At 42.1% G+C, this 21,930-nt stretch overlaps 1 protein-coding gene across 5 annotated transcripts in view; it reads right to left on the reverse strand.

The window, feature by feature from the left end:
* The window catches only part of ANP32A (acidic nuclear phosphoprotein 32 family member A), a 108,593-nt gene that overhangs the window by 83,683 nt on the left and 2,980 nt on the right, over nt 1-21,930 (reverse strand). For 3 of the 5 annotated variants that reach the window (XM_029574443.1, XM_029574438.1, XM_029574439.1), the window contains one exon: nt 20,568-20,647. The exons of the other annotated variants lie outside the window; for them this stretch is intronic. In XM_029574443.1, the coding sequence (XP_029430303.1) occupies nt 20,568-20,647 (80 nt within the window). The remainder of the gene's footprint in view (nt 1-20,567; nt 20,648-21,930) is intronic. 5 annotated transcript variants of the gene reach the window in all.

Consider the following 21,930-nt stretch of genomic DNA (forward strand, 5'->3'; position numbering starts at 1 on the left):
TAATGGATTGATTGAGATGAAACTCTGAAACTACCTTAGGTAATAATTTAGGGTGAGTGCGGAGTACTGCCCGGTCCTGCAGAAGTTTAGTGTAAGGCGGGTAAGTAACTAGAGCCTGTAACTCACTAACTCTGCGAGCCGAAGTGAATGCCAAAAAGAAAATCACTTTCCATGTGAGATATCGAAGGTCACAGGATTGAAGAGGCTCGAATGGTGGTTTCATGAGCTGACCTAAAACTAGGTTGAGTTCCCAAGAAGGGGCCAAAAAACGTGTTACAAGGGGTTGTAATGAAATAGGAACATCCCCAACACCTTTATGGAAAGCAGCAACCGCACTGACATGCATTCTGATGGAGGAAGTTTTTAGACCCGACTCTGAGAAGTGCCAGAGATAGTCTAGAAACTTCATGATTGGACAGGTAAAGTTGTCAAGGGATTGAGAAGAGCACCATGACGTAAACCTGTTCCATTTGTAAGATACGATTTTCTCGTGGAAGGCTTCCGTGAAGCAATCAGGACACGGGAAACTGGTTCAGAAAGGTTAAGTGGTTGAAGGATTAACCTTTCAACATCCATGCCGTCAGGGACAAGGCTTGAAGATTGGGGAGGCATAGGCACCCGTCGTTTTGAGTGATTAGAAGCGGGTCCTTTCCCAAGGGAATGTGCCTGCGAATGGAGAGATCCTGAAGTATTGGAAACCACACTTGGCGCGGCCAGTGGGGTGCTATCAGGATCATGGTTCCCTTGTCCTGACGTAACTTCACGAGAGTCTTCGAGAGAAGTGGAAGTGGAGGGAATGCATATAGGCGACCAATTGCCCATGATAGGGAGAACGCGTCTCTTGGCTGATAGTGTTGGCTGAAAGTGATTTTGAAGTGACGCAAAGAGGTCTATTTGAGGATAACCCCATTGGTGGAAGATAGAGTTCGCTACTGAGGGGTTGACAGACCACTAGTGCGGTTGAAAAGTGCGACTCTGATTGTCTGCCAACACATTGTCCACTCCCAGCAAGTAGGTGGCCCTGAGGTACATCGAGTGGAAGAGGGCCTCCGCCCATATCTGCGCAGCTTCCTGACACAGAAGGTAGGAGCCTGTCCCTCCCTGTTTGTTGATGTACCACATGGCCACCTGGTTGTCCGTCTGGATCAGGATGACTTGATTAAAGAGACGATCCTGAAATACTCTGAGAGCATATCCGATTGCTCGCAGCTCCAGGAAATTTATTTGGTGTTTGGCTTCCTCTGGAGACCAAGATCCTTGTGTCTGCAGATCGGCCAAGTGGGATCCCCAGCCGAGGTTGGAAGCATCGGTGGTGAGAGTTACTTGAGGGTCTGGAGCCTGAAAGGGCAAGCCCTGGAGGAGATTGATCTGATTTTTCCACCAGGCGAGAGACAGACGGAGTGACTCGGTTACGTGGACACTGGTCGACAGGGGCTGAATGGATTGAGTCCATTGTGACCTTAGAGTCCACTGCATGACTCTCATGGCCAAGCGGGCCATTGGGGTGACCTGAACTGAGGACGCCATGTGTCCAAGGAGGATGAGAAAGCGGTGTGCAGTCGTGGAGTGTTGAGACTGCAGCTGGTGTGCAAGAGACACGAGAGTGAGAGCTCGCTGTCGAGGCAGGAAAGCCTTTGCCCTGCAAGGTGTCCAAGTCTGCCCCAATGAACGATAAGGTTTGAGATGGGACTAAGTAGGATTTGTCGCAGTTGACGAGAAATCCGAATGAAATTAGTGTAAAGTAAGACATAGGGACGACAGAGCAGCTTGCTGAGTGGGAGCCCTGATTAACCAATCGTCTAGATAGGGGTAGACGTGAACACCTTGAGTTCTGAGGAAGGCTGCAACTACAACGAGGCATTTTGTGAAGACTCGTGGTGCAGAAGCAAGGCCGAATGGAAGCACTCGGTACTGATAGTGCTTGGGGCCTACTAAGAACCTCAGGTATTTGCGATGAGATGGAATTATCGCGATATGAGTGTATGCGTCCTGGAGGTCTAGCGAGCAGAGCCAGTCTCCTTTTTGTAGAAGATGAAGAAGAGAGCCCAAGGTTACCATTTTGAACTTCTCTCGCTGGAGGTACTTGTTGAGGGCACGTAGATCCAGAATTGGACGAACGCCTCCCGAGTTTTTGGGGATTAGAAAATACCAGGAATAGAACCCTAGGCCTTTTTGTGAGTATGGCACTGGTTCTATTGCTCTGGACTGGAGGAGGAGGGAGACCTCCTGCTCCAGGAGCAGCGAGTGGTCGGATATTCTCCATGTCGGTAGAGATGGGGAGTACGGTGGAATGGAGAGAAAGTTCAGACGATAACCTTGAGCAATTATCGCTAGGACCCACTGGTCTGAGGTGATTGAGTGCCACCTGTTGTTGAAATGGCACAATCGACCTCCCACTGGCATGTGGGGCAATGGAAACTGGCTGCTGCTCTCTATGTAAGAGTCAAAAACCGGAAGCATCTCCAATTAGTTTTAAATGTGCTACAAGTTAACTTCATGGAGTACCTCCTAGTCCTTCTATTATCCGAAAGAGTAAAAAAAAATAAAAAATGAGTAAAACACAGATTCACATTTAACCGTTCTAGACCTCTCATGATTTCAAAGACCTCTGTCATATCTCCATTCAGCCATCTCTTCTCCAAGTTGAACAGCCCTAACCTCTTTAGTCTTTCCTCATAGGGGAGCTGTTCTATCCCCTTTATCATTCAGATCGTCCTTCTCTATACCTTCTCCATCGCAACTATTTCTTTTTTGAGATGCGGTGACCAGAACTGTACACAATATTAAAGGTGCGGTCTCACTATGGAGCGATTCAGAGGCATGACATTTTCCGATTTATTCACCATTCCCTTCCTAATAATTCCTAACATTGTTTGCTTTTTTGACTGCTGCAGCACACTGAGCCATCGATTTCGATGTATTACCCACTATGACGCCTAAATCCCTTTCATGGGTGGTAGCTCCTAATATGGAACCTAACATTGTGTAACTAAAGCATGGGTTATTTTTCACTATATGCATCACCTTGCACTTATCCATGTTAAATTTCATCTGCCATTTGAATGCCCAATTTTTCAGTCTCAAAGTGCTCCTGCAATTTATCTCAATCTGCTTGTGATTTAACTACTCGGAATAATTTTGTATCATCTGCAAATTTGATTACTTCACTCATCATATTTCTTTCCAGATCATTTATAAATATATTGAAAAGCACGGGTCCCAGTACAGATTCCCGAGGCACTCTACTGCCACCCCTCTCCACTAAGAAAACTGTCTATTTCATCCTACTCTCTGTTTCCTTTTAACCAGTTTGTAATCCACAAAAGGACATCGCACCCTACCCCATGACTTTTTTTTTTTAATTGCATTTTCCATAATTTTATAACATTTACATTATAAATGAAATACAGGTATTGATAGTAATTACAAAATCCATCAAGAAAATAAATTCCATAGGAGTACCAGCCACTTTAGAGGTGGTCAGATTTGCTTGACCCCTTTCAGGAAGCGGGAGACGTCTGGATGGGAAGATAGACTGATGCCGTCCACTTTGGCTCTGAAGCAGGCCAGCGCGGCCAGTTGAACCTTGATGGAGTTGAGAAGCAACCCCTTCTTCAAGCCGTCCTGCAGAAATTCCAGGATCATGGGAATTTTGACTGTCCGCGGAAGGATGTCACAGTCTTCACATCAGGCTTCAAATATTCTCCATATTCATATGTAGGTTAAAGATGTGGAAAACTTGCGTGCTCGGAGCAAGGTGTCAATCACTGCCCCCGAGTATCCGCTCTTCTTCAGACGAGTCCTCTCAATGGCCAGACCATAAGCGAGAATTGAGTTGGGTCTTCGTGGAGGATTGGTCCTTGCTGGAGCAGGTCCCTGTGTGGAGGTAGACACAGAGGGTTCCCCTCCAGAAGTCTTCGCATGTCTGCATACCACGGCCTTCTTGGCCAGTCCGGGGCCACTAGAATTACTAGCCCTCTGTGGTGTTCTCTCTTGGGTCAGACCAAGGGTCCATCAAGCCCAATATCCTGTTTCCAAAGTAGCCAATGCCAGTCACAAGTCCCAAACATTAAATAAATCTCAAACTACTATTGCTTAATAATTAATATCAGTTTATGAATTTATCCTCTAGGAACTTATCCAAACCTTTTTTTAAACCCAGCTACACTAACTGCTGTAATGACATCCTCTGGCAATGAAGTCCAGAGCTTGTTTTAAATGAGCTACTTGCTAACTTCATGGAGTTCCCCCTAGTCCTTCTATTATCTGAGACAGTAAATAACTGATTTACATTAACTTGATCAAGTCCTTTCATGATTTTGTAGACCTCTATCATTTCCCCCCTCAGTCGTCTTCTCCCAAATGAACAGCCCTAACTTCCTTAGCCTTACCTTATAAGGTAGCCATTCCAATCCACCTATTTTGGTTGCCCTTCTCTGCACTTTCTCCAGTGCAACTATATCTTTTTTGAGATTTGACTACCAGAACTGCACACAGGATTCAAGATGCAGTCTCATCATGGAGTGATACATAGGCATTATGACATCCATCGTTTTATTTGTCATTCCCTTCTTAATAATTCCTAACATTGTTTGCTTTTTTTTTTTTATCACTATAGCACACTGAGCCGACGATTTCAATGTATTATCTATCCACTATGATGCCTAGATCTCTTTCCTGGGTGGTAACTCCTAACATAGATCCTAACATTGTGTAACTACAGCAAGAGTTATTTTTATCTATACACATCTCTTTGCAACTGTCCACATTCAAATTTCATCTGCCATTTGGAAGCCCAATCTTCCAGTCTTGCAAGGTCCTCCTGCAATTTATCACAATGCGCTTCACATTTAAATATTCTGCATAATTTTGTATCATCAGCAAATTTGATCACCTCACTTGTATCCCTTTCCAGATCATTTATAAATATATCAAAAAGCACCAGTCCCAGTAGAGATCCCCGAGGCACTTCACTGTTTACCTTTTTCCACCGAGGAAACAGAGCATTTAATCCTATTCTCTGTTTCCTGTCTTTTAACCAGCTCGCAATCCACAAATCCATGAGTTTTTAGTTTTCTTAGAAGCCTCTCATGCAGGATTTTGTCGAATGCCTTCTGAAAATCCAAATACACCACATCCACTGGTTCATCTTTGTTCACCTTTATTCACCCTTTCAAAAAAAGTAAGATTTGTGAGGCAAGACTTCACTTAGGTAAATCTATGCTGGCTGTGTACCACTAAACCATGCCTATCTAAATGTTTTGTGATTTTATTCTTTAATAACAGTTTCCGTGATTTTTCCTGGCACTGAAGTCAAGCTCACCAGTCTATAATTTCCTGGATCACCCCGGAGCCCTTTTTTAAATATCGGAGTTATATTGGCCATCACCCAACCTTCAGGCACCACAGATGATTTTAATGATAGGTGACAAATTAACTGAAATAGGTCTGAAATTTCATTCTTTAGTTCTTTCAAAACCCTGGGGGAGGGGGGGGGGTATGCCATCCAGTCCAGGTGATTTACTACTCTTTGATTTGTCAATCTGGCCTACCATATCCTCCAGGTTCACCGTGATTTGGTTCAGTTCATCTGAATCAATACTTTGAAAACCGTCTCTGGAACAGGTATCTCCCCCAACATCCTCTTCACTAAACAGCAAAGTAAAGAAATTTAGTCTTTCTGCAATGGCCTCCTTATCTTCCCTAAGTGCCCCTTTAACCCCTCGATCATCTAACAGTTCAACCAACTCTCTCGCAGGCTTTCTGCTTCAGATATATTTTTAAAAGTTTTTATTGTGAGTTTTTGCCTCTACAGCCAACTTCTTTTCAAATTCTCTCTTAGCCTATCTTATCAATGTCTTACATTTAACTTGCCAATGCTTATACTCAATCTGGCTGTATATTGCTCATATAATAATGTTGATTACCTGCCTGTACCACCCGGTACTGTTACTACATTGTCTTCCTACTGCCTTATCTTCGCCGCTGCCTCTCTCTCTTTCTTATATCTTCCATCTGCTCCCCTTCCCCATCCCTGTTTTGTGTATTTTCCATCCTTTTTTCAGTTGTTTTCTGTAAACCGGCATGATGTTCCCACGAATGTCGGTATAAAATAAATAAATAAATAAACTAAAAATAAATAAATAAAAAATAAATCTTATTTTCTTCCGATGGATCCTTCTTCCAATTTTTGAATGAAGATCTTTTGGTAAAAAGCACCTCTTTCGCCTCACTTTTTAGCCATGCTAGCAATCACTTGACCTTCCTTCCATCTTTCTTAATGTGAGGAATTCATAAGGACTGTGCTTCTAAGATTTTTTTTTTTTTAACTTCAAGAGACGATGGCTCAGATAAAAGAACATCAATTCATCTTGCAATGGCTATCAGCCGCAAGAGAGGACCAATCAATCCTCATCAGATGACAGTATTTTCCCTACAAGCATCCACTCTTTCAAAAGACACCTCTTCTACTCTTTTCAGTCATTAAGCATCTCCCATTCTTCAGCAAATTCTGCCTGCCCGAGGCTGTCAGAGAAGGTGGTGTCAAAGGCTCATCACCAAACGCAGCCTAAACCTGGCTCCAGTTTTGATTTTAAGGCCCGCCTCCTCCAGTGGGGGGAGGGTTCTGTTCTCTCTCCCAGAATAGCGCTGTTTCACCAAGGACCAATGGGTCCTGAAAATTGTAGAGTACAGTTACTCTTATGCTTCTTTTTCCTTTCTCTAACTCCGACTTCAGTCTTTGGCTCTGACCTTTCTTGGTCTGCCCAACTGTAACCAGAAGTGAAGCCATTCCTTCAGCCGAAGGCAGCTGAACCCATCCCTCCTCAGAAATATGGCTAGGGATTCTATTCTTGGATTTTGTGATCCCCAAGAAGTTAGGGGGGACTGAGATCTTTATTGGACTTGCAGAGACCAAACAAGTTGCTGGTGCAGGAGAGGTTCAAAATGAGCTCCCTCCAGACAATTCTCCCTTTAATTCAACCAGGGGATTGGATGTGTGGTCTAGATCTGAAAGACACATGTACACTTCCACATTCACCCTGACCATTGGAAGTTCCTCATGTTTGTCATGAAGAATGTAAAGTAAGAGCAAGTTTGCTTACCGTAAATGGTGTTTTCCATAGATAGCAGATGAATTAGTCATGCTGTCTGGGACGTCCTCCCGTCATGTAGGTGGCGGAGCTCTCAAAGTAAAGTTCTAAGTCTTGCTGTAGTGTGTGCCTGCTTGGCACCTCCCCCTCCCCTCTCCAGAGTCTCCTCAGTCTGTGATAAAGCAAGTAGATAGTGCAAGATTGTCCAGGGAGGTGGGAGGGTCAGCATGGCTAATTCATCTGCTATCTACGGAAAACACCGTTTACGGTAAGCAAACTTGCTCATTTCACGTAGATAAGCAGGATGAATTAGCCCTGCTATCTGGGAGTCCCCAGCTAGCAACTTGAGCTGTATTGTTTGTTAAATGTTCTATTACTTGTATGCACAAGTTGTAAAGGAACACTGCGGACAGTCCTTGGTGACATGAAAGTTAGGAGGTGCCCACTGTTAAAATCAGTCTGCCCATGGATGCATCTGTTGAAGCAAGTTTGTCCAAACAGTAATGAGTAGTGAAGGTATGAAGTGATGACCAAGTCGCAGCTTTGCAAATGTCTAATATGGGTACATCACGGAGGTGGGCAATAGAGGCCACTACTGCTCTCACTTGGTGAGCTTTAGGCGAAGAGGATAGCTGTTCTGAATGTCGTCGGTAACAAAACTGAAGGCAATTTGTGATCCAGGATGACAAAAGTTCTTTTTGATACTGGTAAGCCTGGTGCATTCGGATTAAACGAGAGGAAGAGTTGAGAAGGTCTGGAAGCAGAGGCAGTGTGTTGTTTATAGTATGCCAGCACTCGTTTGCAATTTAACGTATGCAGTCTGTGTTGAGCCTCATCGGTATGAGGACGAGGATGAAAGGTTGGTAGAGTTAAAGATTGATTTAGGTGGAAAGTCGAGACAACTTTGGGTAGGAAAGTCGGATGTCGGAAAGTCTGAGTTTATCGTGGTACAAAACTAGGTATGGAGAGTGGTGAACTAGAGCTTGAAGTTCGCTGAACCGTCTAACCGAAGTGAGCGCTCGAAAAAAAGTACCTTCCATGCCAGGTATCCGGGGTGACAGGTTTCAAGTGGTTCAAAGGGAGGTAACATTAGTTGTTCCAGAACGAGGTTCAAGTCCCACGGCACAGGTGGTTTGTGTACCTGGAGATGAGAGGATGAGATGAGAGGATGGGTAGATATTGGCGCATTGTTGTGTAAAGAGTGAAAGGCTGCTATGGCACTGAGGTGGACTCTGAGGGAAGCTGTAGCCAGACCTCTTTGGTAAAGTCTATGAAGATAAGATAGCAATTTTCTCTGCTGGGCATGGAAGGTACTTTTTCTCGTAGCGCTCACTTTGGTTAGATGGTTCATCCAAATGGCAGATGAAATTTAATGTGGATATCTGCAAGGTGATGCATATAGGGAAAAATAACCCATGCTATAATTACACAATGTTAGGTTCCATATTAGGTGCTACAACCCAAGAAAGAGATCTAGGCGTCATAGTGGATAACACATTGAAATCATCGGTTCAGTGTGCTGTGGCAGTCAAAAAAGCAAACAGAATGTTGGGAATTATTAGAAAGGAAATGGTGAATAAAACGGAAAATGTCATAATGCCTCTGTATCGCTCCATGGTGAGACCGCACCTTGAATACTGTGTACAATTCTGGTCGCCGCATCTCAAAAAAGATATAATTGCGATGGAGAAGGTACAGAGAAGGGCTACCAAAATGATGGGAATGGAACAGCTCCCCTATGAGGAAAGACTAAAGAGGTTAGGGCTGTTCAGCTTGGAGAAGAGACGGCTGAGGGGGGATATGATAGAGGTGTTTAAAATCATGAAAGGTCTAGAACGGGTAGATGTGAATCGGTTATTTACTCTTTCGGATAGTAGAAAGACAAGGGGGCACTCCATGAAGTTAGCATGGAGCACATTTTATTTATTTAGGGCTTTTTTATACCGACACTCATGATACCAATCATATCGTATCGGTTTACAATAAACAGCGGTGCAATAACAAACATCAACGTGAACAATAGGCGAAGAGAGAAAAAGTGAATAAAAGTTACAATAAAACAGGGGCACTTGAACTGGGAGGAGGAAAAACCAGAGTCATGGCTAACATAGAAAAAATAATATCTAGTCTCAGAAATAAATAATATCTAGTCATAAACTTAGGACTATAATAATCCCTTGTACTCAAGACTGAATATTATCAAATATATAAATAATATCCTATACTCAGGGCTGTAGAATATCAAATGTTCTTGACTAAATATTATTAGTTTAAAACTAATACATTTAAAACTAATCGAGAAAGTTCTTTTTTACTCAACGCACAATTAAACTCTGGAATTTGTTGCCAGAGGATGTGGTTAGTGCAGTTAGTATAGCTGTGTTTAAAAAAGGATTGGATAAGTTCTTGGAGGAGAAATCCATTACCTGCTATTAAGTTCACTTAGAGAATAGCCACTGCCATTAGCACTGGTAACATGGAATAGACTTAGTTTTTGGGTACTTGCCAGGTTCTTATGGCCTGGATTGGCCACTGTTGGAAACAGGATGCTGGGCTTGATGGACCCTTGGTCTGACCCAGCATGGCATTTTCTTATGGGCAGGTGAACGGGTCTATGTCAGAGTCGGAGCACCAAGAGGCATAGTTTAACCATTTCCTTTTGCAGTTTTGTCTGGTTGAAGGTTTACTAGAGGAAAGCAGAATAGCTTGTAATTGAAGGGAAAAGCTTAGGTTTCAAAATAGTAGCCTTTCAATCTCCATGCTGTGAGGTTCAGAGATGAATGGAGTGGATGTAGAAGCGTTCCTCCTTCTTGTGTGAGCAGGCGAGAGCTTTTTTCCCAGTGGTATTGGAATGTCCACTGACAGACGAATGAGGTATGCATACCATGGTTGTCTGGGCCATGCAGGAGCTATTAAGATGAGATTTGCCTTATCTCTGATGCATTTCTGCAATGTGCGAGAAATCAATGGTATTGGAGGAAAAGCATAAAGAAGGTTTTGTGACCAGTCCATGAGGAACACATCTTGCGTTAATCTCTTGTGGCTGGGATATATTAAGCAAAAGTTCGGAACTTTGCGATTGCATTCTGTAGCAAATAGGTTGACTTGTGGCCACCCCCAGGTGTGGAAGATCTTTAGTGCTATACTGTGTTGAAGTTCCCATTCGTGGGATGGAAGATTCTGCTGAGTTTGTCCGCCTTGGTGTTGTCTATACCCAGCAGGTATGTTGCTTGAAGTGTAATGGCGTTGTTGGCTGCCCTCTCCAAGATGGACACCACCTCCCTGCAAAATGTCCAAGAACCGGACCCTCCTTCTTTGTTTATATAGAACATTGCCATTATTGTTTTTCCAAGTAGTTGTAGTCTGAAGGCTTGAAGAACATTTCGGATCGCTCATAGTTCTAAAAGGTTTATTTGTTGTGTCCTTTCCCAGGCGTTCCAGAGGCCTTGAGTTTGAAGGCGGGTTAGGTGAGCTCCCCATCCCTTCATTGAGGCATCTGTGGTGAGTATGATATGATGAACCAGGGGTCATAGTGGAGTTCCTATGGTGAAGGCTGTTGATTGTAGCCATCAATCCAAATCCTGCTTCAGGCTGTATGTTACTGAACCCGGAGTTGAAAAGTGGTTGGAGAATTGTTTCCATTGGTTCTTTAAGCCCCACTGAAGTCATCTCATGTGTAGTCGTGTGTGGGGGACTACATATATAGACGCCGCCATATGCCCGAGTATGGTTAGTATCTGACGGGTCGGAGCCTGGTTGAGTGACTCAGAGTTTGAGCTAGAGTTTTCAGAGCCATCTCTCTTGGCTGGGGAAGGAAAGCTTTGTCGCTTAAAGTATCGATAGTGGCCCCTATGAATTGCAATACGTGTGGGATGTAGATTTGACTTTTCGTAATTGATCAGTAGTCCCAATGAATCCAAACATTGGATGGTTGTTAGGAGATTTTTCTGTAGAATGGAGAGGCTGGGTGCCACTAGAAGACAGTCGTCTAGATAGGGAAATATTTGGATACCCTGGTGACTTAGGTGAGCCACCACTACCATTAGGCATTTTGTAAAAACTCTGGGAGCCGATGAGAGGCCAAATGGAAGAACCTTGTATTGAAACAGAGAAACATAGAAAGGACGGCAGAAGATGACCAAATGGCCCATCCAGTCTGCCCAGCAAGCTTTCATACTTATCTGTTCTGTTACTCTGACCACTGAGGTCAGGGCCCTTTTTGTTAACTTTTTGGTTCTAATTTCCTTCCACCCCCGCCAAGTGATGTAGAGAGCAGTGCTGGAGCTGCATCAATGTGAAGTATCAAGCCTAATTGGTTAAGGGTAGTAACCGCCGCAATAAGCAAGCTACTCCCACACTTATTTGTTTGCCCAGCCTGTGCAATTTAGTCTTTGTTGGTTGTTGTCTGAATATAAATCCTCTTTTCTTTATCCCCCCTGCCGTTGAAGCAGCGAGCTGCACTGTATATGTATTCAAAGAGAAGTATCAGGCTTGATTGGTTCAGGGTAGTAACCACTGTAACAAGCAAGTTACTCCCACGCTTATTTGTTTTTCCAGCCTGTGCGATTTAGTCCTTGTTGGTTGTTGTCTGAATATAAATCATTTTTTCTTCATTCCCCCTGCCACTGAAGCAGAGAGCTGATTGGATATGCACCGAAAGTGAAGTATCAGGCTAATTTGGTTTGGGGTAGTAACCACCGTAACAAGCAAGCTACACCCACGCTTATTTGTGAATGCAGATCCTTTTTCCCTACATTTCCTCTTGCCGTAGAAGCATAGAGCAAAGTTGGAGTTGTATTAACCATGTGTATGTTTATTGAATAAGGGTAGTAGCCGTCATTCCTGTAAGCCACCCCCATGCATCTGCTCTTCATTTAATTCACATCCTCAAGACTTTATGGATCCAGTGTTTATCACACGCCTATTGGAAATGACGATTCATTGCTGTGAAGCAAAGGTACCACCAGGAGGCCTTGTGCATCGGTATGTGGGAATACGAGTCCTTGAGATCAATGGAACACATCCAATCCCTGGGTTCGATGAAGGGCAGGATAGATTTGAGAGAAGTCATCTTGAACTTCTCCATCTTCAGGTGCTTGTTGAGTGCCCTGAGATCCAGGATAGGTCGGAATCCTCCTGATTTCTTTGGAATGAGGAAGTATGGGAATAGAAACCTGTGTGGTGATGAGATACAGGTAGTTCTTGTATGCAGTGTTGCTGCAGGAGGTTGTTGATATCTAGGCATAAATGTTGGGAATGCATGTTTTGTTCTCTTTTGCATACTAAGTGTGGTGTAATAGGGAGGGTTTAGAAGTTTAATGCGTAACCGTCCTTTATGATTTTTAATACCCAGCTGTTGGTTGAGATGTTGTTCCATGCAGATAAGAATTGAGTCAATTTGCCCCCAACTGAGAGAGGTAGCGATGGTGTCGGATCCTCTAAAAACTTTGAGAACTTTTAGGTTGGGTCTGTTCCTGAGGAGTCCTGGTTTGCCTAGGAGTTCTTTGACGTTGACGAGAGGTTTGGTCTGTGAAGTTTGCGGGCATGGTGTAGAATAATATGTAGGCCTGGAAGGCGGATAAGGCTTAAAGGGCGGCATTGGTATTGCAGTCTTCTGTAGCCCAAATAATAGCCTCTGTAATAAGAGAAAGGTGTTGGAATGGTTAGTGATTGAACTGCTAATTTTTGCACCTTTAATTGAGCGACTGTATCTTTAAAGTGATTGCCAAATAAGTTATCTGGCAGACATGGAAGATTTGCCAATTTTTCTTGTACATCCTCCCTTATAGCACTGGTTCTAAGCCATGCTATTCTTCTGGTGGCAATAGCACTCACTGTAGACTTTGCTGATGTTTCAAAACCTTCATACACTGTACGTATGAGATGTCGCATTCCTTCTTCCATATTATGGAATTCCTCCGGTAGTTGGTGGTCAGGAGAGCCCTACTGTAACTTTGGTTTTAGGGCTTGCAAACATTCAAATAAATATTGAGTTATTGCAAATTGGTGTTGCTGTATTCTGGCGATGAGCATGCCAGACTGATATGCCCGTTTTCCAAAGTCGTCCATGTACTTATTATCTCGACCTGGAGGCGTGTTTGAATGAAGCCTTGATTTGCAGGCTTTTTGCATCGTGGATTCCACTACCACAGATGCACGCAGCAATTGTAAATGAGAATAATAGGAGAATTTATGCATCCTATACTTCAATTCTGATTTCCTGGAAGTGGTTGGTCCTGTCAGGGGCGTTTCCCAGGTTCTCTTCATGAGGGTGTCAAATACATCATGGGAAGGTAATGCTACCGGTTCCGCTGGTGTTTCAAAAAGAGTAGACCTAGGACATCTGCTCTAGGATCAGGCAGTTTTCTGGTTTCTATATTAAGGGTTTAATCTACTTTCTCGAGGAACTTTGAATAAGTTAAGTCCTCGGGAGGTGAGACCGGCTCTGGCTGGTCCTTTGGAGAGTCAGAAGGATATCCTGTAGAAGAACCGGGAGAGGATGTTACTGGTAAAACATCTTGTGGTGGTGGTGAAGGAGAGATTGGTCCTGGCTCTGGAGTAGGGCTTGCAGAAGGTGACTAGGGTTCCTCTGATGGTGGCAGGTCTTCAGGTTGGTCTGGATTAGCCATTGAAGCTAAAAATTGTGCCAGAATTAGGGAAATCTGGTACGTCGCTTGAGATGCTAGAGCTTGTTGAGGCTGTCTAGCTGGCAGTGTCTCCCTAGGGACAGGTAGAGGGTGTTCAGCAGGTCTGCCAGTATCATCGAAAGACTTGCGAGGATTTTTAAGCAATGGTTCTTCTTGCTCCGAGTGGAGGGATGGCGAAGAGGGGCCAGGAGGAGATGATACCGGGTCATCATCAACTATGAGAAGTGGTGAAGGTTCTCGTCTGTTTTTTTTATGTCCTGAGACATGCTTTTTAGGTGGTTTTAGACTCTTATGCGTCGATGGAGTCGAGTCTGAATGCTTTTTATGGTGAGCCGGTTCCACAGCGCATTGGTGCGTCAAGGTTGAATGGCTATGCTTCGAGTCCGTAGCATGGCTTGATTTAGTTGCGCCGGGTGCGAAGTGATGTAGCTGTGATGCGCCGGTGCCGATTGACGCAAGTGATTTTTTCGACGCCTTTGCTGCTTTGCCCGCTCCGGGTACTTGCGTCAATGGTATCTTTTTGATCGACGCCGAATGTCCCACCGACACCGCTCGTGGCCAGGCCAACTCCTTAGGCGCGTGCCGCAGCCCTGGGGAGGATTTTGCTGACTCCTCCGAGGGGGCATAAGATCCTATCACAGCTCTTCTTAACTCCTCAATTTTTGCTGCTCTCTGCCATTGTGTTCTGGGGGACATCCGTCTGCAGTCAGCACAAGTGGATTGTTCATGCTGGGGCCCCAGACATATGTAACACAATACATGTATGTCAGTGACTACCCTGTTTCCCCGAAAATAAGACATCCCCCGAAAATAAGACCTAGTAGAGGTTTTGCTGAATTGCTAAATATAAGACCTCCCCCGAAAGTAAGACCTAGCAAAGTTTTTATTTGGGAGCATGCCCGTCGCACAGAACACCAGAGCATGCAGCTGTGATTTTTTTACCCTGTTTGTGTCCTTTGATCCCAACAGATTGTGGAAGGCAATTACCAAATCAGCTCTTTCCAATTGCCTAGCGGACTGTATAGAGAGCCATGGACACGCCCCCACAGAGTGACGTAGGCGCCCTCCAGCGCTAAGACAGCAACACCTCCAGGCGTTGGGCGCGATAAAGGGGCTATCCCCTTCGTGCAATCCCAAGTGCCGGCAATATATAATGTCCAAATACACCCTGACCATAAAGAAAAATGGCAATCCATCAACCTTCATCAGAATGCAAAGACAACAGAAACAGAACAAACTCCAACAACAACTGGAAAGTAAAAGGTATGAAATCGAAAACAAATCTCAAATATCAACACACAACGATTAATCACAACAACAACACTTCACTCTGTAACTAACACTCTCCTTTCTACTCTTTAATGCTCAATCAATAATCAAAAAAATTCCTATCATCAACGACCTTCTCCAAGATGAAAAACCAGACTTTATAGCTATCACAGAAACTTGGGCAAAAAACAATGACACTGTAATAATCAACCAAATCAACAACTCTTCTTATAGAACTTTTTCTTTACCCAGACCAAAAAAGAAAGGAGGAGGCTTAATGCTCATCTCCAAAAAAAATCTACAACTGAAACCAATTCCAACAAGCAATTGCTCTCCACTAGAAATTGCATTATTTGATTCTCCACACTTACAAATTTGCCTATTATACTGCCCCCTCAACACTCTCGAAAAAAAACTGCTCATCACTTAACTTTTTTCTGACCAAACTATTACCAAACCTATAATTATTCTAGGTGATTTCAACCTACATATGGACTCTACCCCCCTATCACCTGCATCCTCATCAATCATTGATGCACTATCATCTCTATGTCTCAATCAAATTATCACTGGCCCTACACACAAGGCAGGTCACACACTAGAACTAATCTTCATCAATACCAAGTTCTGGTCGAATCACCAAATGACTATTTCTAAAATTCCATGATCAGACCATTCTATCATCCACACAAATGTATTCCCTTATCATAAACGCTCAACAAAAAAAAACACACCACCAAAGCCTTCTCCTATCTTCCACCTTTCTGCATGGAAACCCTTCAAACAAATCTGCAAACTGAAATAACAAATATTGATCTATCAAACATAGAAAATGCAACATCTTCTTGTTCAACATCACAAAAACTATAGCAGACAAGATAAATCCCATAATAACAAAAACAATAAAAAACAAAAAAATCAAAATCCCTGGTACAACAAAAACATCAGAGCAGCAAAAAGGAAACTCAGAAAAATAGAGAGATCCTGGAGAAAAAACAAAACAACTACACTTCTATAGGCATACAAATCACAACTTCCCGAATATAAAAAACTAAGAACATAAGAAATTGCCATGCTGGGTCAGACCAAGGGTCCATCAAGCCCAGCATCCTGTTTCCAACAGAGGCCAAACCAGGCCACAAGAACCTGGCAATTACCCAAACACTAAGAAGATCCCATGCTACTGATGCAATTAATAGCAGTGGCTATTCCCTAAGTAAACTTGATAAATAGCAGTTAATGGACTTCTCCTCCAAGAACTTATCCAAACCTTTTTTCAACCCAGCAACACTAACTGCACTAACCACATCCTCTGGCAACAAATTCCAGAGCTTTATTGTGCATTGAGTGAAAAAAAATTTTCTCCGAGTAGTCTTAAATGTGCTACTTGCTAACTTCATGGAATGCCCCCTAGTCCTTCTATTATTTGAAAGTATAAATAACCGATTCACATCTACTCGTTCAAGACCTCTCATGATCTTAAAGACCTCTATCATATCCCCCCCCTCAGCCGTCTCTTCTCCAAGCTGAACAGCCCTAACCTCTTCAGCCTTTCCTCATAGGGGAGCTGTTCCATCCCCTTTATCATTTTGGTTGCCCTTCTTTGTACCTTCTCCATCGCAACTATATCTTTTTTGAGATGTTACGACCAGAATTGTACACAGTATTCAAGGTGCGGGCTCACCATGGAGCGATATAGAGGCATTATGACATTTTCCATTTTATTAACCGTTCCCTTCCTAATAATTCCTAACATTCTATTTGCTTTTTTGACTGCTGCAGCACACTGAGCCGACGATTTTAAAGTATTACCCACTATGATGCCTAGATCTCTTTCCTGGGTGGTAGCTTCTAATATGGAACCTAACATCGTGTGACTACAGAAAGGGTTATTTTTCCCTATATGCAACACCTTGCACTTGTCCACATTAAATTTCATCTGCCAATATGGATGCCCAATCTTCCAGTCTTGCAAGGTCTTCCTGTAATGTATCACAATCCACTTGTGATTTAACTACTCTGAATAATTTTGTATCATCCGCAAATTTGATAACCTCACTCATCGTATTCCTTTCCAGATCATTTATATATTGAAAAGCACCGGTCCAAGTACAGATCCCGAGGCACTCCACTGTTTCCCCTTTTCCACTGAGAAAATTGACCATTTAATCCTACTCTGTTTCCTGTCTTTTAACCAGTTTGTAATCCACGAAAGGACATCACCTCCTATCCCATGACTTTTTAGTTCTCTTAGAAGCCTCTCAAGTGGGACTTTGTCAAACGCCTTCTGAAAATCCAAATACACTATATCTACCGGTTCACCTTTATCCACATGTTTATTAACCCCTTCAAAAAAATGAAGATTTGTTAGGCAAGACTTCCCTTGGGTAAATCCATGTTGACTGTGTTCCATTAAACCATGTCTTTCTATATGTTCTATGATTTTGATCTTGAGAACAGTTTCCACTATTTTTCCCGACACTCACTGGTCTATAGTTACCCGGATCGCCCCTGGAGCCTTTTTTAAATATTGGGGTTACATTGGCCACCCTCCAGTCTTCAGGTACAATGGATGATTTTAATGATAGGTTACAAATTTTAACTAATAGATCAGAAATTTCATTTTTTAGTTCCTTCAGTACCCTAGGATGCATACCATCCAGTCCAGGTGATTTGCTACTCTTTAGTTTGTCGATCTGGCCTACTGCATCTTCCAGGTTCACAGTGATTTCGTTCAGTTCATCTGACTCATCACCCCTGAAAACCATCTCAGGAACTGGTATCTCCCCAACATCCTCATTAGTAAACACGGAAGCAAAGAATTAAATTTAGTCTTTCTGTAATGGCCTTATCTTCCCTAAGAGCCCCTTTAACCCCTCGGTCATCTAATGGTCCAACCGACTCCCTCACAGGTTTCTTGCTTCGGATATATTTTAAAACGTTTTTATTATGAGTTTTTGCCTCTATGGCCAACTTCAATTCAAATTCTCTCTTCGCCTGTCTTATCAATGTTTTACACTTAACTTGACAATGCTTATGTTTTATCCTATTTTCTTCAGATGGATCCTTCTTCCAATTTTTGAAAGATTTTTTTTGGCTAAAATAGCCTATTTCACCTAACCTTTTAACCATGACGGTAATTGTTTTGCCTTCCTTCCACCTTTCTTAATTTGTGGAATACTTATGGACTGCGCCTCTAAGATTGTATTTTTAAACAATGTCCATGCCTGCTGAACACTTTTAACCTTTCCAGCTGCACCTTTCAGTTTTTTTCTATTTTCCTCATTTTATCCTCCTTCCACCAAGTCTCAGTGACTTGGTGGAAGGAGTATAACCAATCAACATTTTACAAATTTTATTAAACACAAGAAATAGCTTCCTGAGCACCTCCTTTATATGCCCGCAAAATGGCTTGTAACGCCTTATTCATATTCTGTTTCTACAAAAACTTTCAGTAGCCAGTTAACCAAAACATTTTCTAGATCACAAAATAGTACTAATATTTAGGACTCGTATGCATCATAGTGGCTGGAATACAGATACCAGTTCTACTCTGTTATTAACCACTCAAGTCTGATTTATTTAAAGGTTTTCCCATAGTCACAGTATACAAGAAACCTTTTGACAAATGAAATTCATTGTATAACCTACCTTCCTGGGCTCAAAATCCAAATTGTGAGCGCTTTAGGCCAGAGACATTATAGATAATATGTACGATTACTGCTTTGTCACACAAACATTAATTATTAGTGTTCAAAAGTGATTACCTACTTTATAAACAGTTCAGTCAGATAAAGCAGAGTTACAAGCAAATTGGAAAACAATATTTTACTTTAACTTCATGTCTTGTCATGATTTACACCTCATTTGACACCTGGTATATGGCACATGATGTAAAGGTAAGAATGCAGGTTCAGGTCATGATGACCCATGAGGACAAGATACATGATATTTCACTTTACATTTTTTGAAAAATTTAAGTGAGAAATTCTCATATTCATATTGGGGCGGATTAAGGTAAGGGGGGGGGGGGGGTTTAGATAGGGCCAGGGGGGTGGGTTAGGTAGGGGAAGGGAGGGGAAGGGCGAAGAAAAGTTCCCTCCGAGGCCGCTCTGAAATCGGAACGGCCTTGGAGGGAACGCGCAGGTTGCACAAATGTGCACCCCCTTGCGCCCGCCGACCCCGGATTTTATAAGCTACGCGCGTATCTTATAAAATCTGGTGTACTTTTGTTCGCGCCGGTGGCGCGAACAAACGTACCAGCACGCATATTGTTTTAAAATCCGCCCCATTGTGCCTACTGGATTTGATTATGGACATAGTACATGTTGTTTAAAGTCCAATAATATTTGTGTCTAAAGGGCATTATATCACTTCTTACTATATTCTACAAGTAACTGCAGCTCTACCCCATCCTGGTTTTTCCTATACGTCAGACTACTAGGTTCACACCTCCTTTCTCACCTTCGACCTTCATTCTCCACACCTCTCTATACATACTCTCCCCTTAAGAATCCTTAGCCATTCACTATACATAGGGCTAGAAAAATATTTAGAACAAATTGATGCCAGTCAAAACTATTTAGGAGCCAGGAAACTTAACTGTTTTTTTCCCCACCTTTTTGCTCTGTTGTTTTACTTTGTCGCCTTATTTTGCTTTTTTGCCTTAAGATTTTTTTTTTTTGCTTCTGTTCCTTAATTTTTACTTTTCTTAGCTTTCTTCCCAATACTATCTCCACGTCTCCCTGATCTTCCCCTCCATCCCAGCACTCTCCGCACATCTGAGCAAACTAATATAGGGCCTAGCGACAAGGAACAGCTCCAGGCTGCAGTATCTCAACAGTGGCCCTACTAGCCTGTAATATAGCTGAAGAATTGTATTGTAGTGGAGTAAACAGAAACCATCAATATACCCTTTTTTCCTTCTTGCTGACAACTGTATATCATTTGAAAAGCAAAATAAAAACCTGAGATACACTATTGGGTTAAAAAACTGCTAAAGTGGGGGTAATCATCCACTTAGTGTGTTTAAGTGTTTAAAGTGCCTTACTCAGATGATTCCATAACTGTAGGGGCTATGGAAATGCAGACAACTAATCAGCCCAGTCTGTCTGGCAGGTTGTGATAGCAGAATTAACTAGCAGCTTGGTCTGCCTGGTAGGATATACAGGAGGCTGGAGGTTTAGACAACAGACACACTAGTAGAGGACTATTTAGCTTTATGGTTAGAAATAGGAAGGCTGTTGGGTGTGAACAAAGAAAGGCATCTTATATAGTCATCTACATAAAATGAGGAAGTCAACAAAAACTGTCCTGGATAAGGAGTAATATGCTGGCCACACTCTATGGCAGGCAGCTGCTATATATGCTTAGCAGTCTGGACAGAAATAACTGGGCAGACAATCTGAGCTATTTGGTCTTTTTTTTTGCCATCATCTACTATGTTATAAATATGTTATGATACTGCTATCCATTTATCAAAACAAAGATGTGTGAACATTTCATAAAGCCTAGTTTCCTTCTATGTTACACAAATGTGCAGATGGTTACAACTACTAACCAATGGTAAAGCAGTTTTCAAAATGCTGTCATAACAATGTGCTCTGACCGCTCTGAGATTAATTGAACTGGTCCGTTTCCCTATAGGAAATAAAAAGAAAAAGAAATTCTAGGTGTCAGGATGGTCGCAATTAAGGCACACGAAAAGCGTGAGGCGAGGATCAGTAGGTACTGTATTATCTGTGGTGCAGATCTGAATGCAACTGGATGAATGGTTCAAAGATTATTAATGGGGAGAGACAGGAAAGAACCATGATGATCTTATAAAGCCAGTTTCTCTGTAGCAAAGTAGGCTAAAAAATAAAATCTAAATGAACAGCTGGCACTAGGTAAAATCTGGCATATGAAAGTAGGCCTAAAACAGGCTGGGCATCGCTTCTGGCCATCCTGAGTTCCAGTATTGTATATGGATGTTCAGCTAGGTATTCTGATGCAAACATCTAGGAAACCAGAGGAAATGCCTGAACCCAAAATGACATTTAGGTTATCCTAAACTGTCATTCAAGATTTAGGTATGGCAAATTGATAGAATAAATAATTTAAAAAAAAAATTATTGCTTATTTTAATTTTAGTTTACATTTTTAAATTGTTGTAAACCATCTTGAGCAGTTTTTATTGGAAAGGTTACACAGAATTTTTATTAAAATTACTGTAAATCTGGGAGCCCAAACCCATGTTCTGAACAGCCAGTTAGTTGCTACATCTAACCTATGAATAAAGAAAAACAAATCTTATACTACGGATCATGATCGGACATTTGAGGGACTTAAAATACTTGTATAGTCCACAGAAATGAAGCTTAACAAATAAAAAGATTAGATAAAAATAAAGGTGATACTTTATTTGGAGTAACAATACCCTTCTTGATTAGCCTTTGAGAGAGCTAATACTCTCTTCTTCCGGTCGTAACTCTCATTTGAATTCTGACCTGAAGAAAAGATAGTGTAGCTTTCAAAAATTAGTCAAGAAATGTATTGTTTGTCCAATTTAAAAAAAAAAAAAAAAAAAAAAAAAAAAAAGGTACCACCACATACATCTTGTTTACTTTCATTTTTGTGAATAGGGCCTGGCACTGAAATATTTTTGGTAATTGGGTGGCATAAAAATAACCATAAATAAATATATCTTAAGATACACAATGGAGAATACTTACTGTATTCTATCTAGGAACTACAGTAAGAACTAAGAACTTGGTAAATGGGTAAGAAATGCATCTCAGCAGTCATTTTTAGAGCATGTCTTAGGCTACTATTTTCTATCAAAAGGATCGCTAAATTGTTTTAACAAACTCACCCTAAGGATTATAGCCTTAAAAAAATCAAACTAGTGTCTAAATCCACAGTAAACTATTCATGACCCTTTT

The sequence above is a fragment of the Rhinatrema bivittatum genome, chromosome 13 (genome assembly GCF_901001135.1).
Source record: "Rhinatrema bivittatum chromosome 13, aRhiBiv1.1, whole genome shotgun sequence".
Lineage (NCBI taxonomy): Eukaryota > Metazoa > Chordata > Amphibia > Gymnophiona > Rhinatrematidae > Rhinatrema > Rhinatrema bivittatum.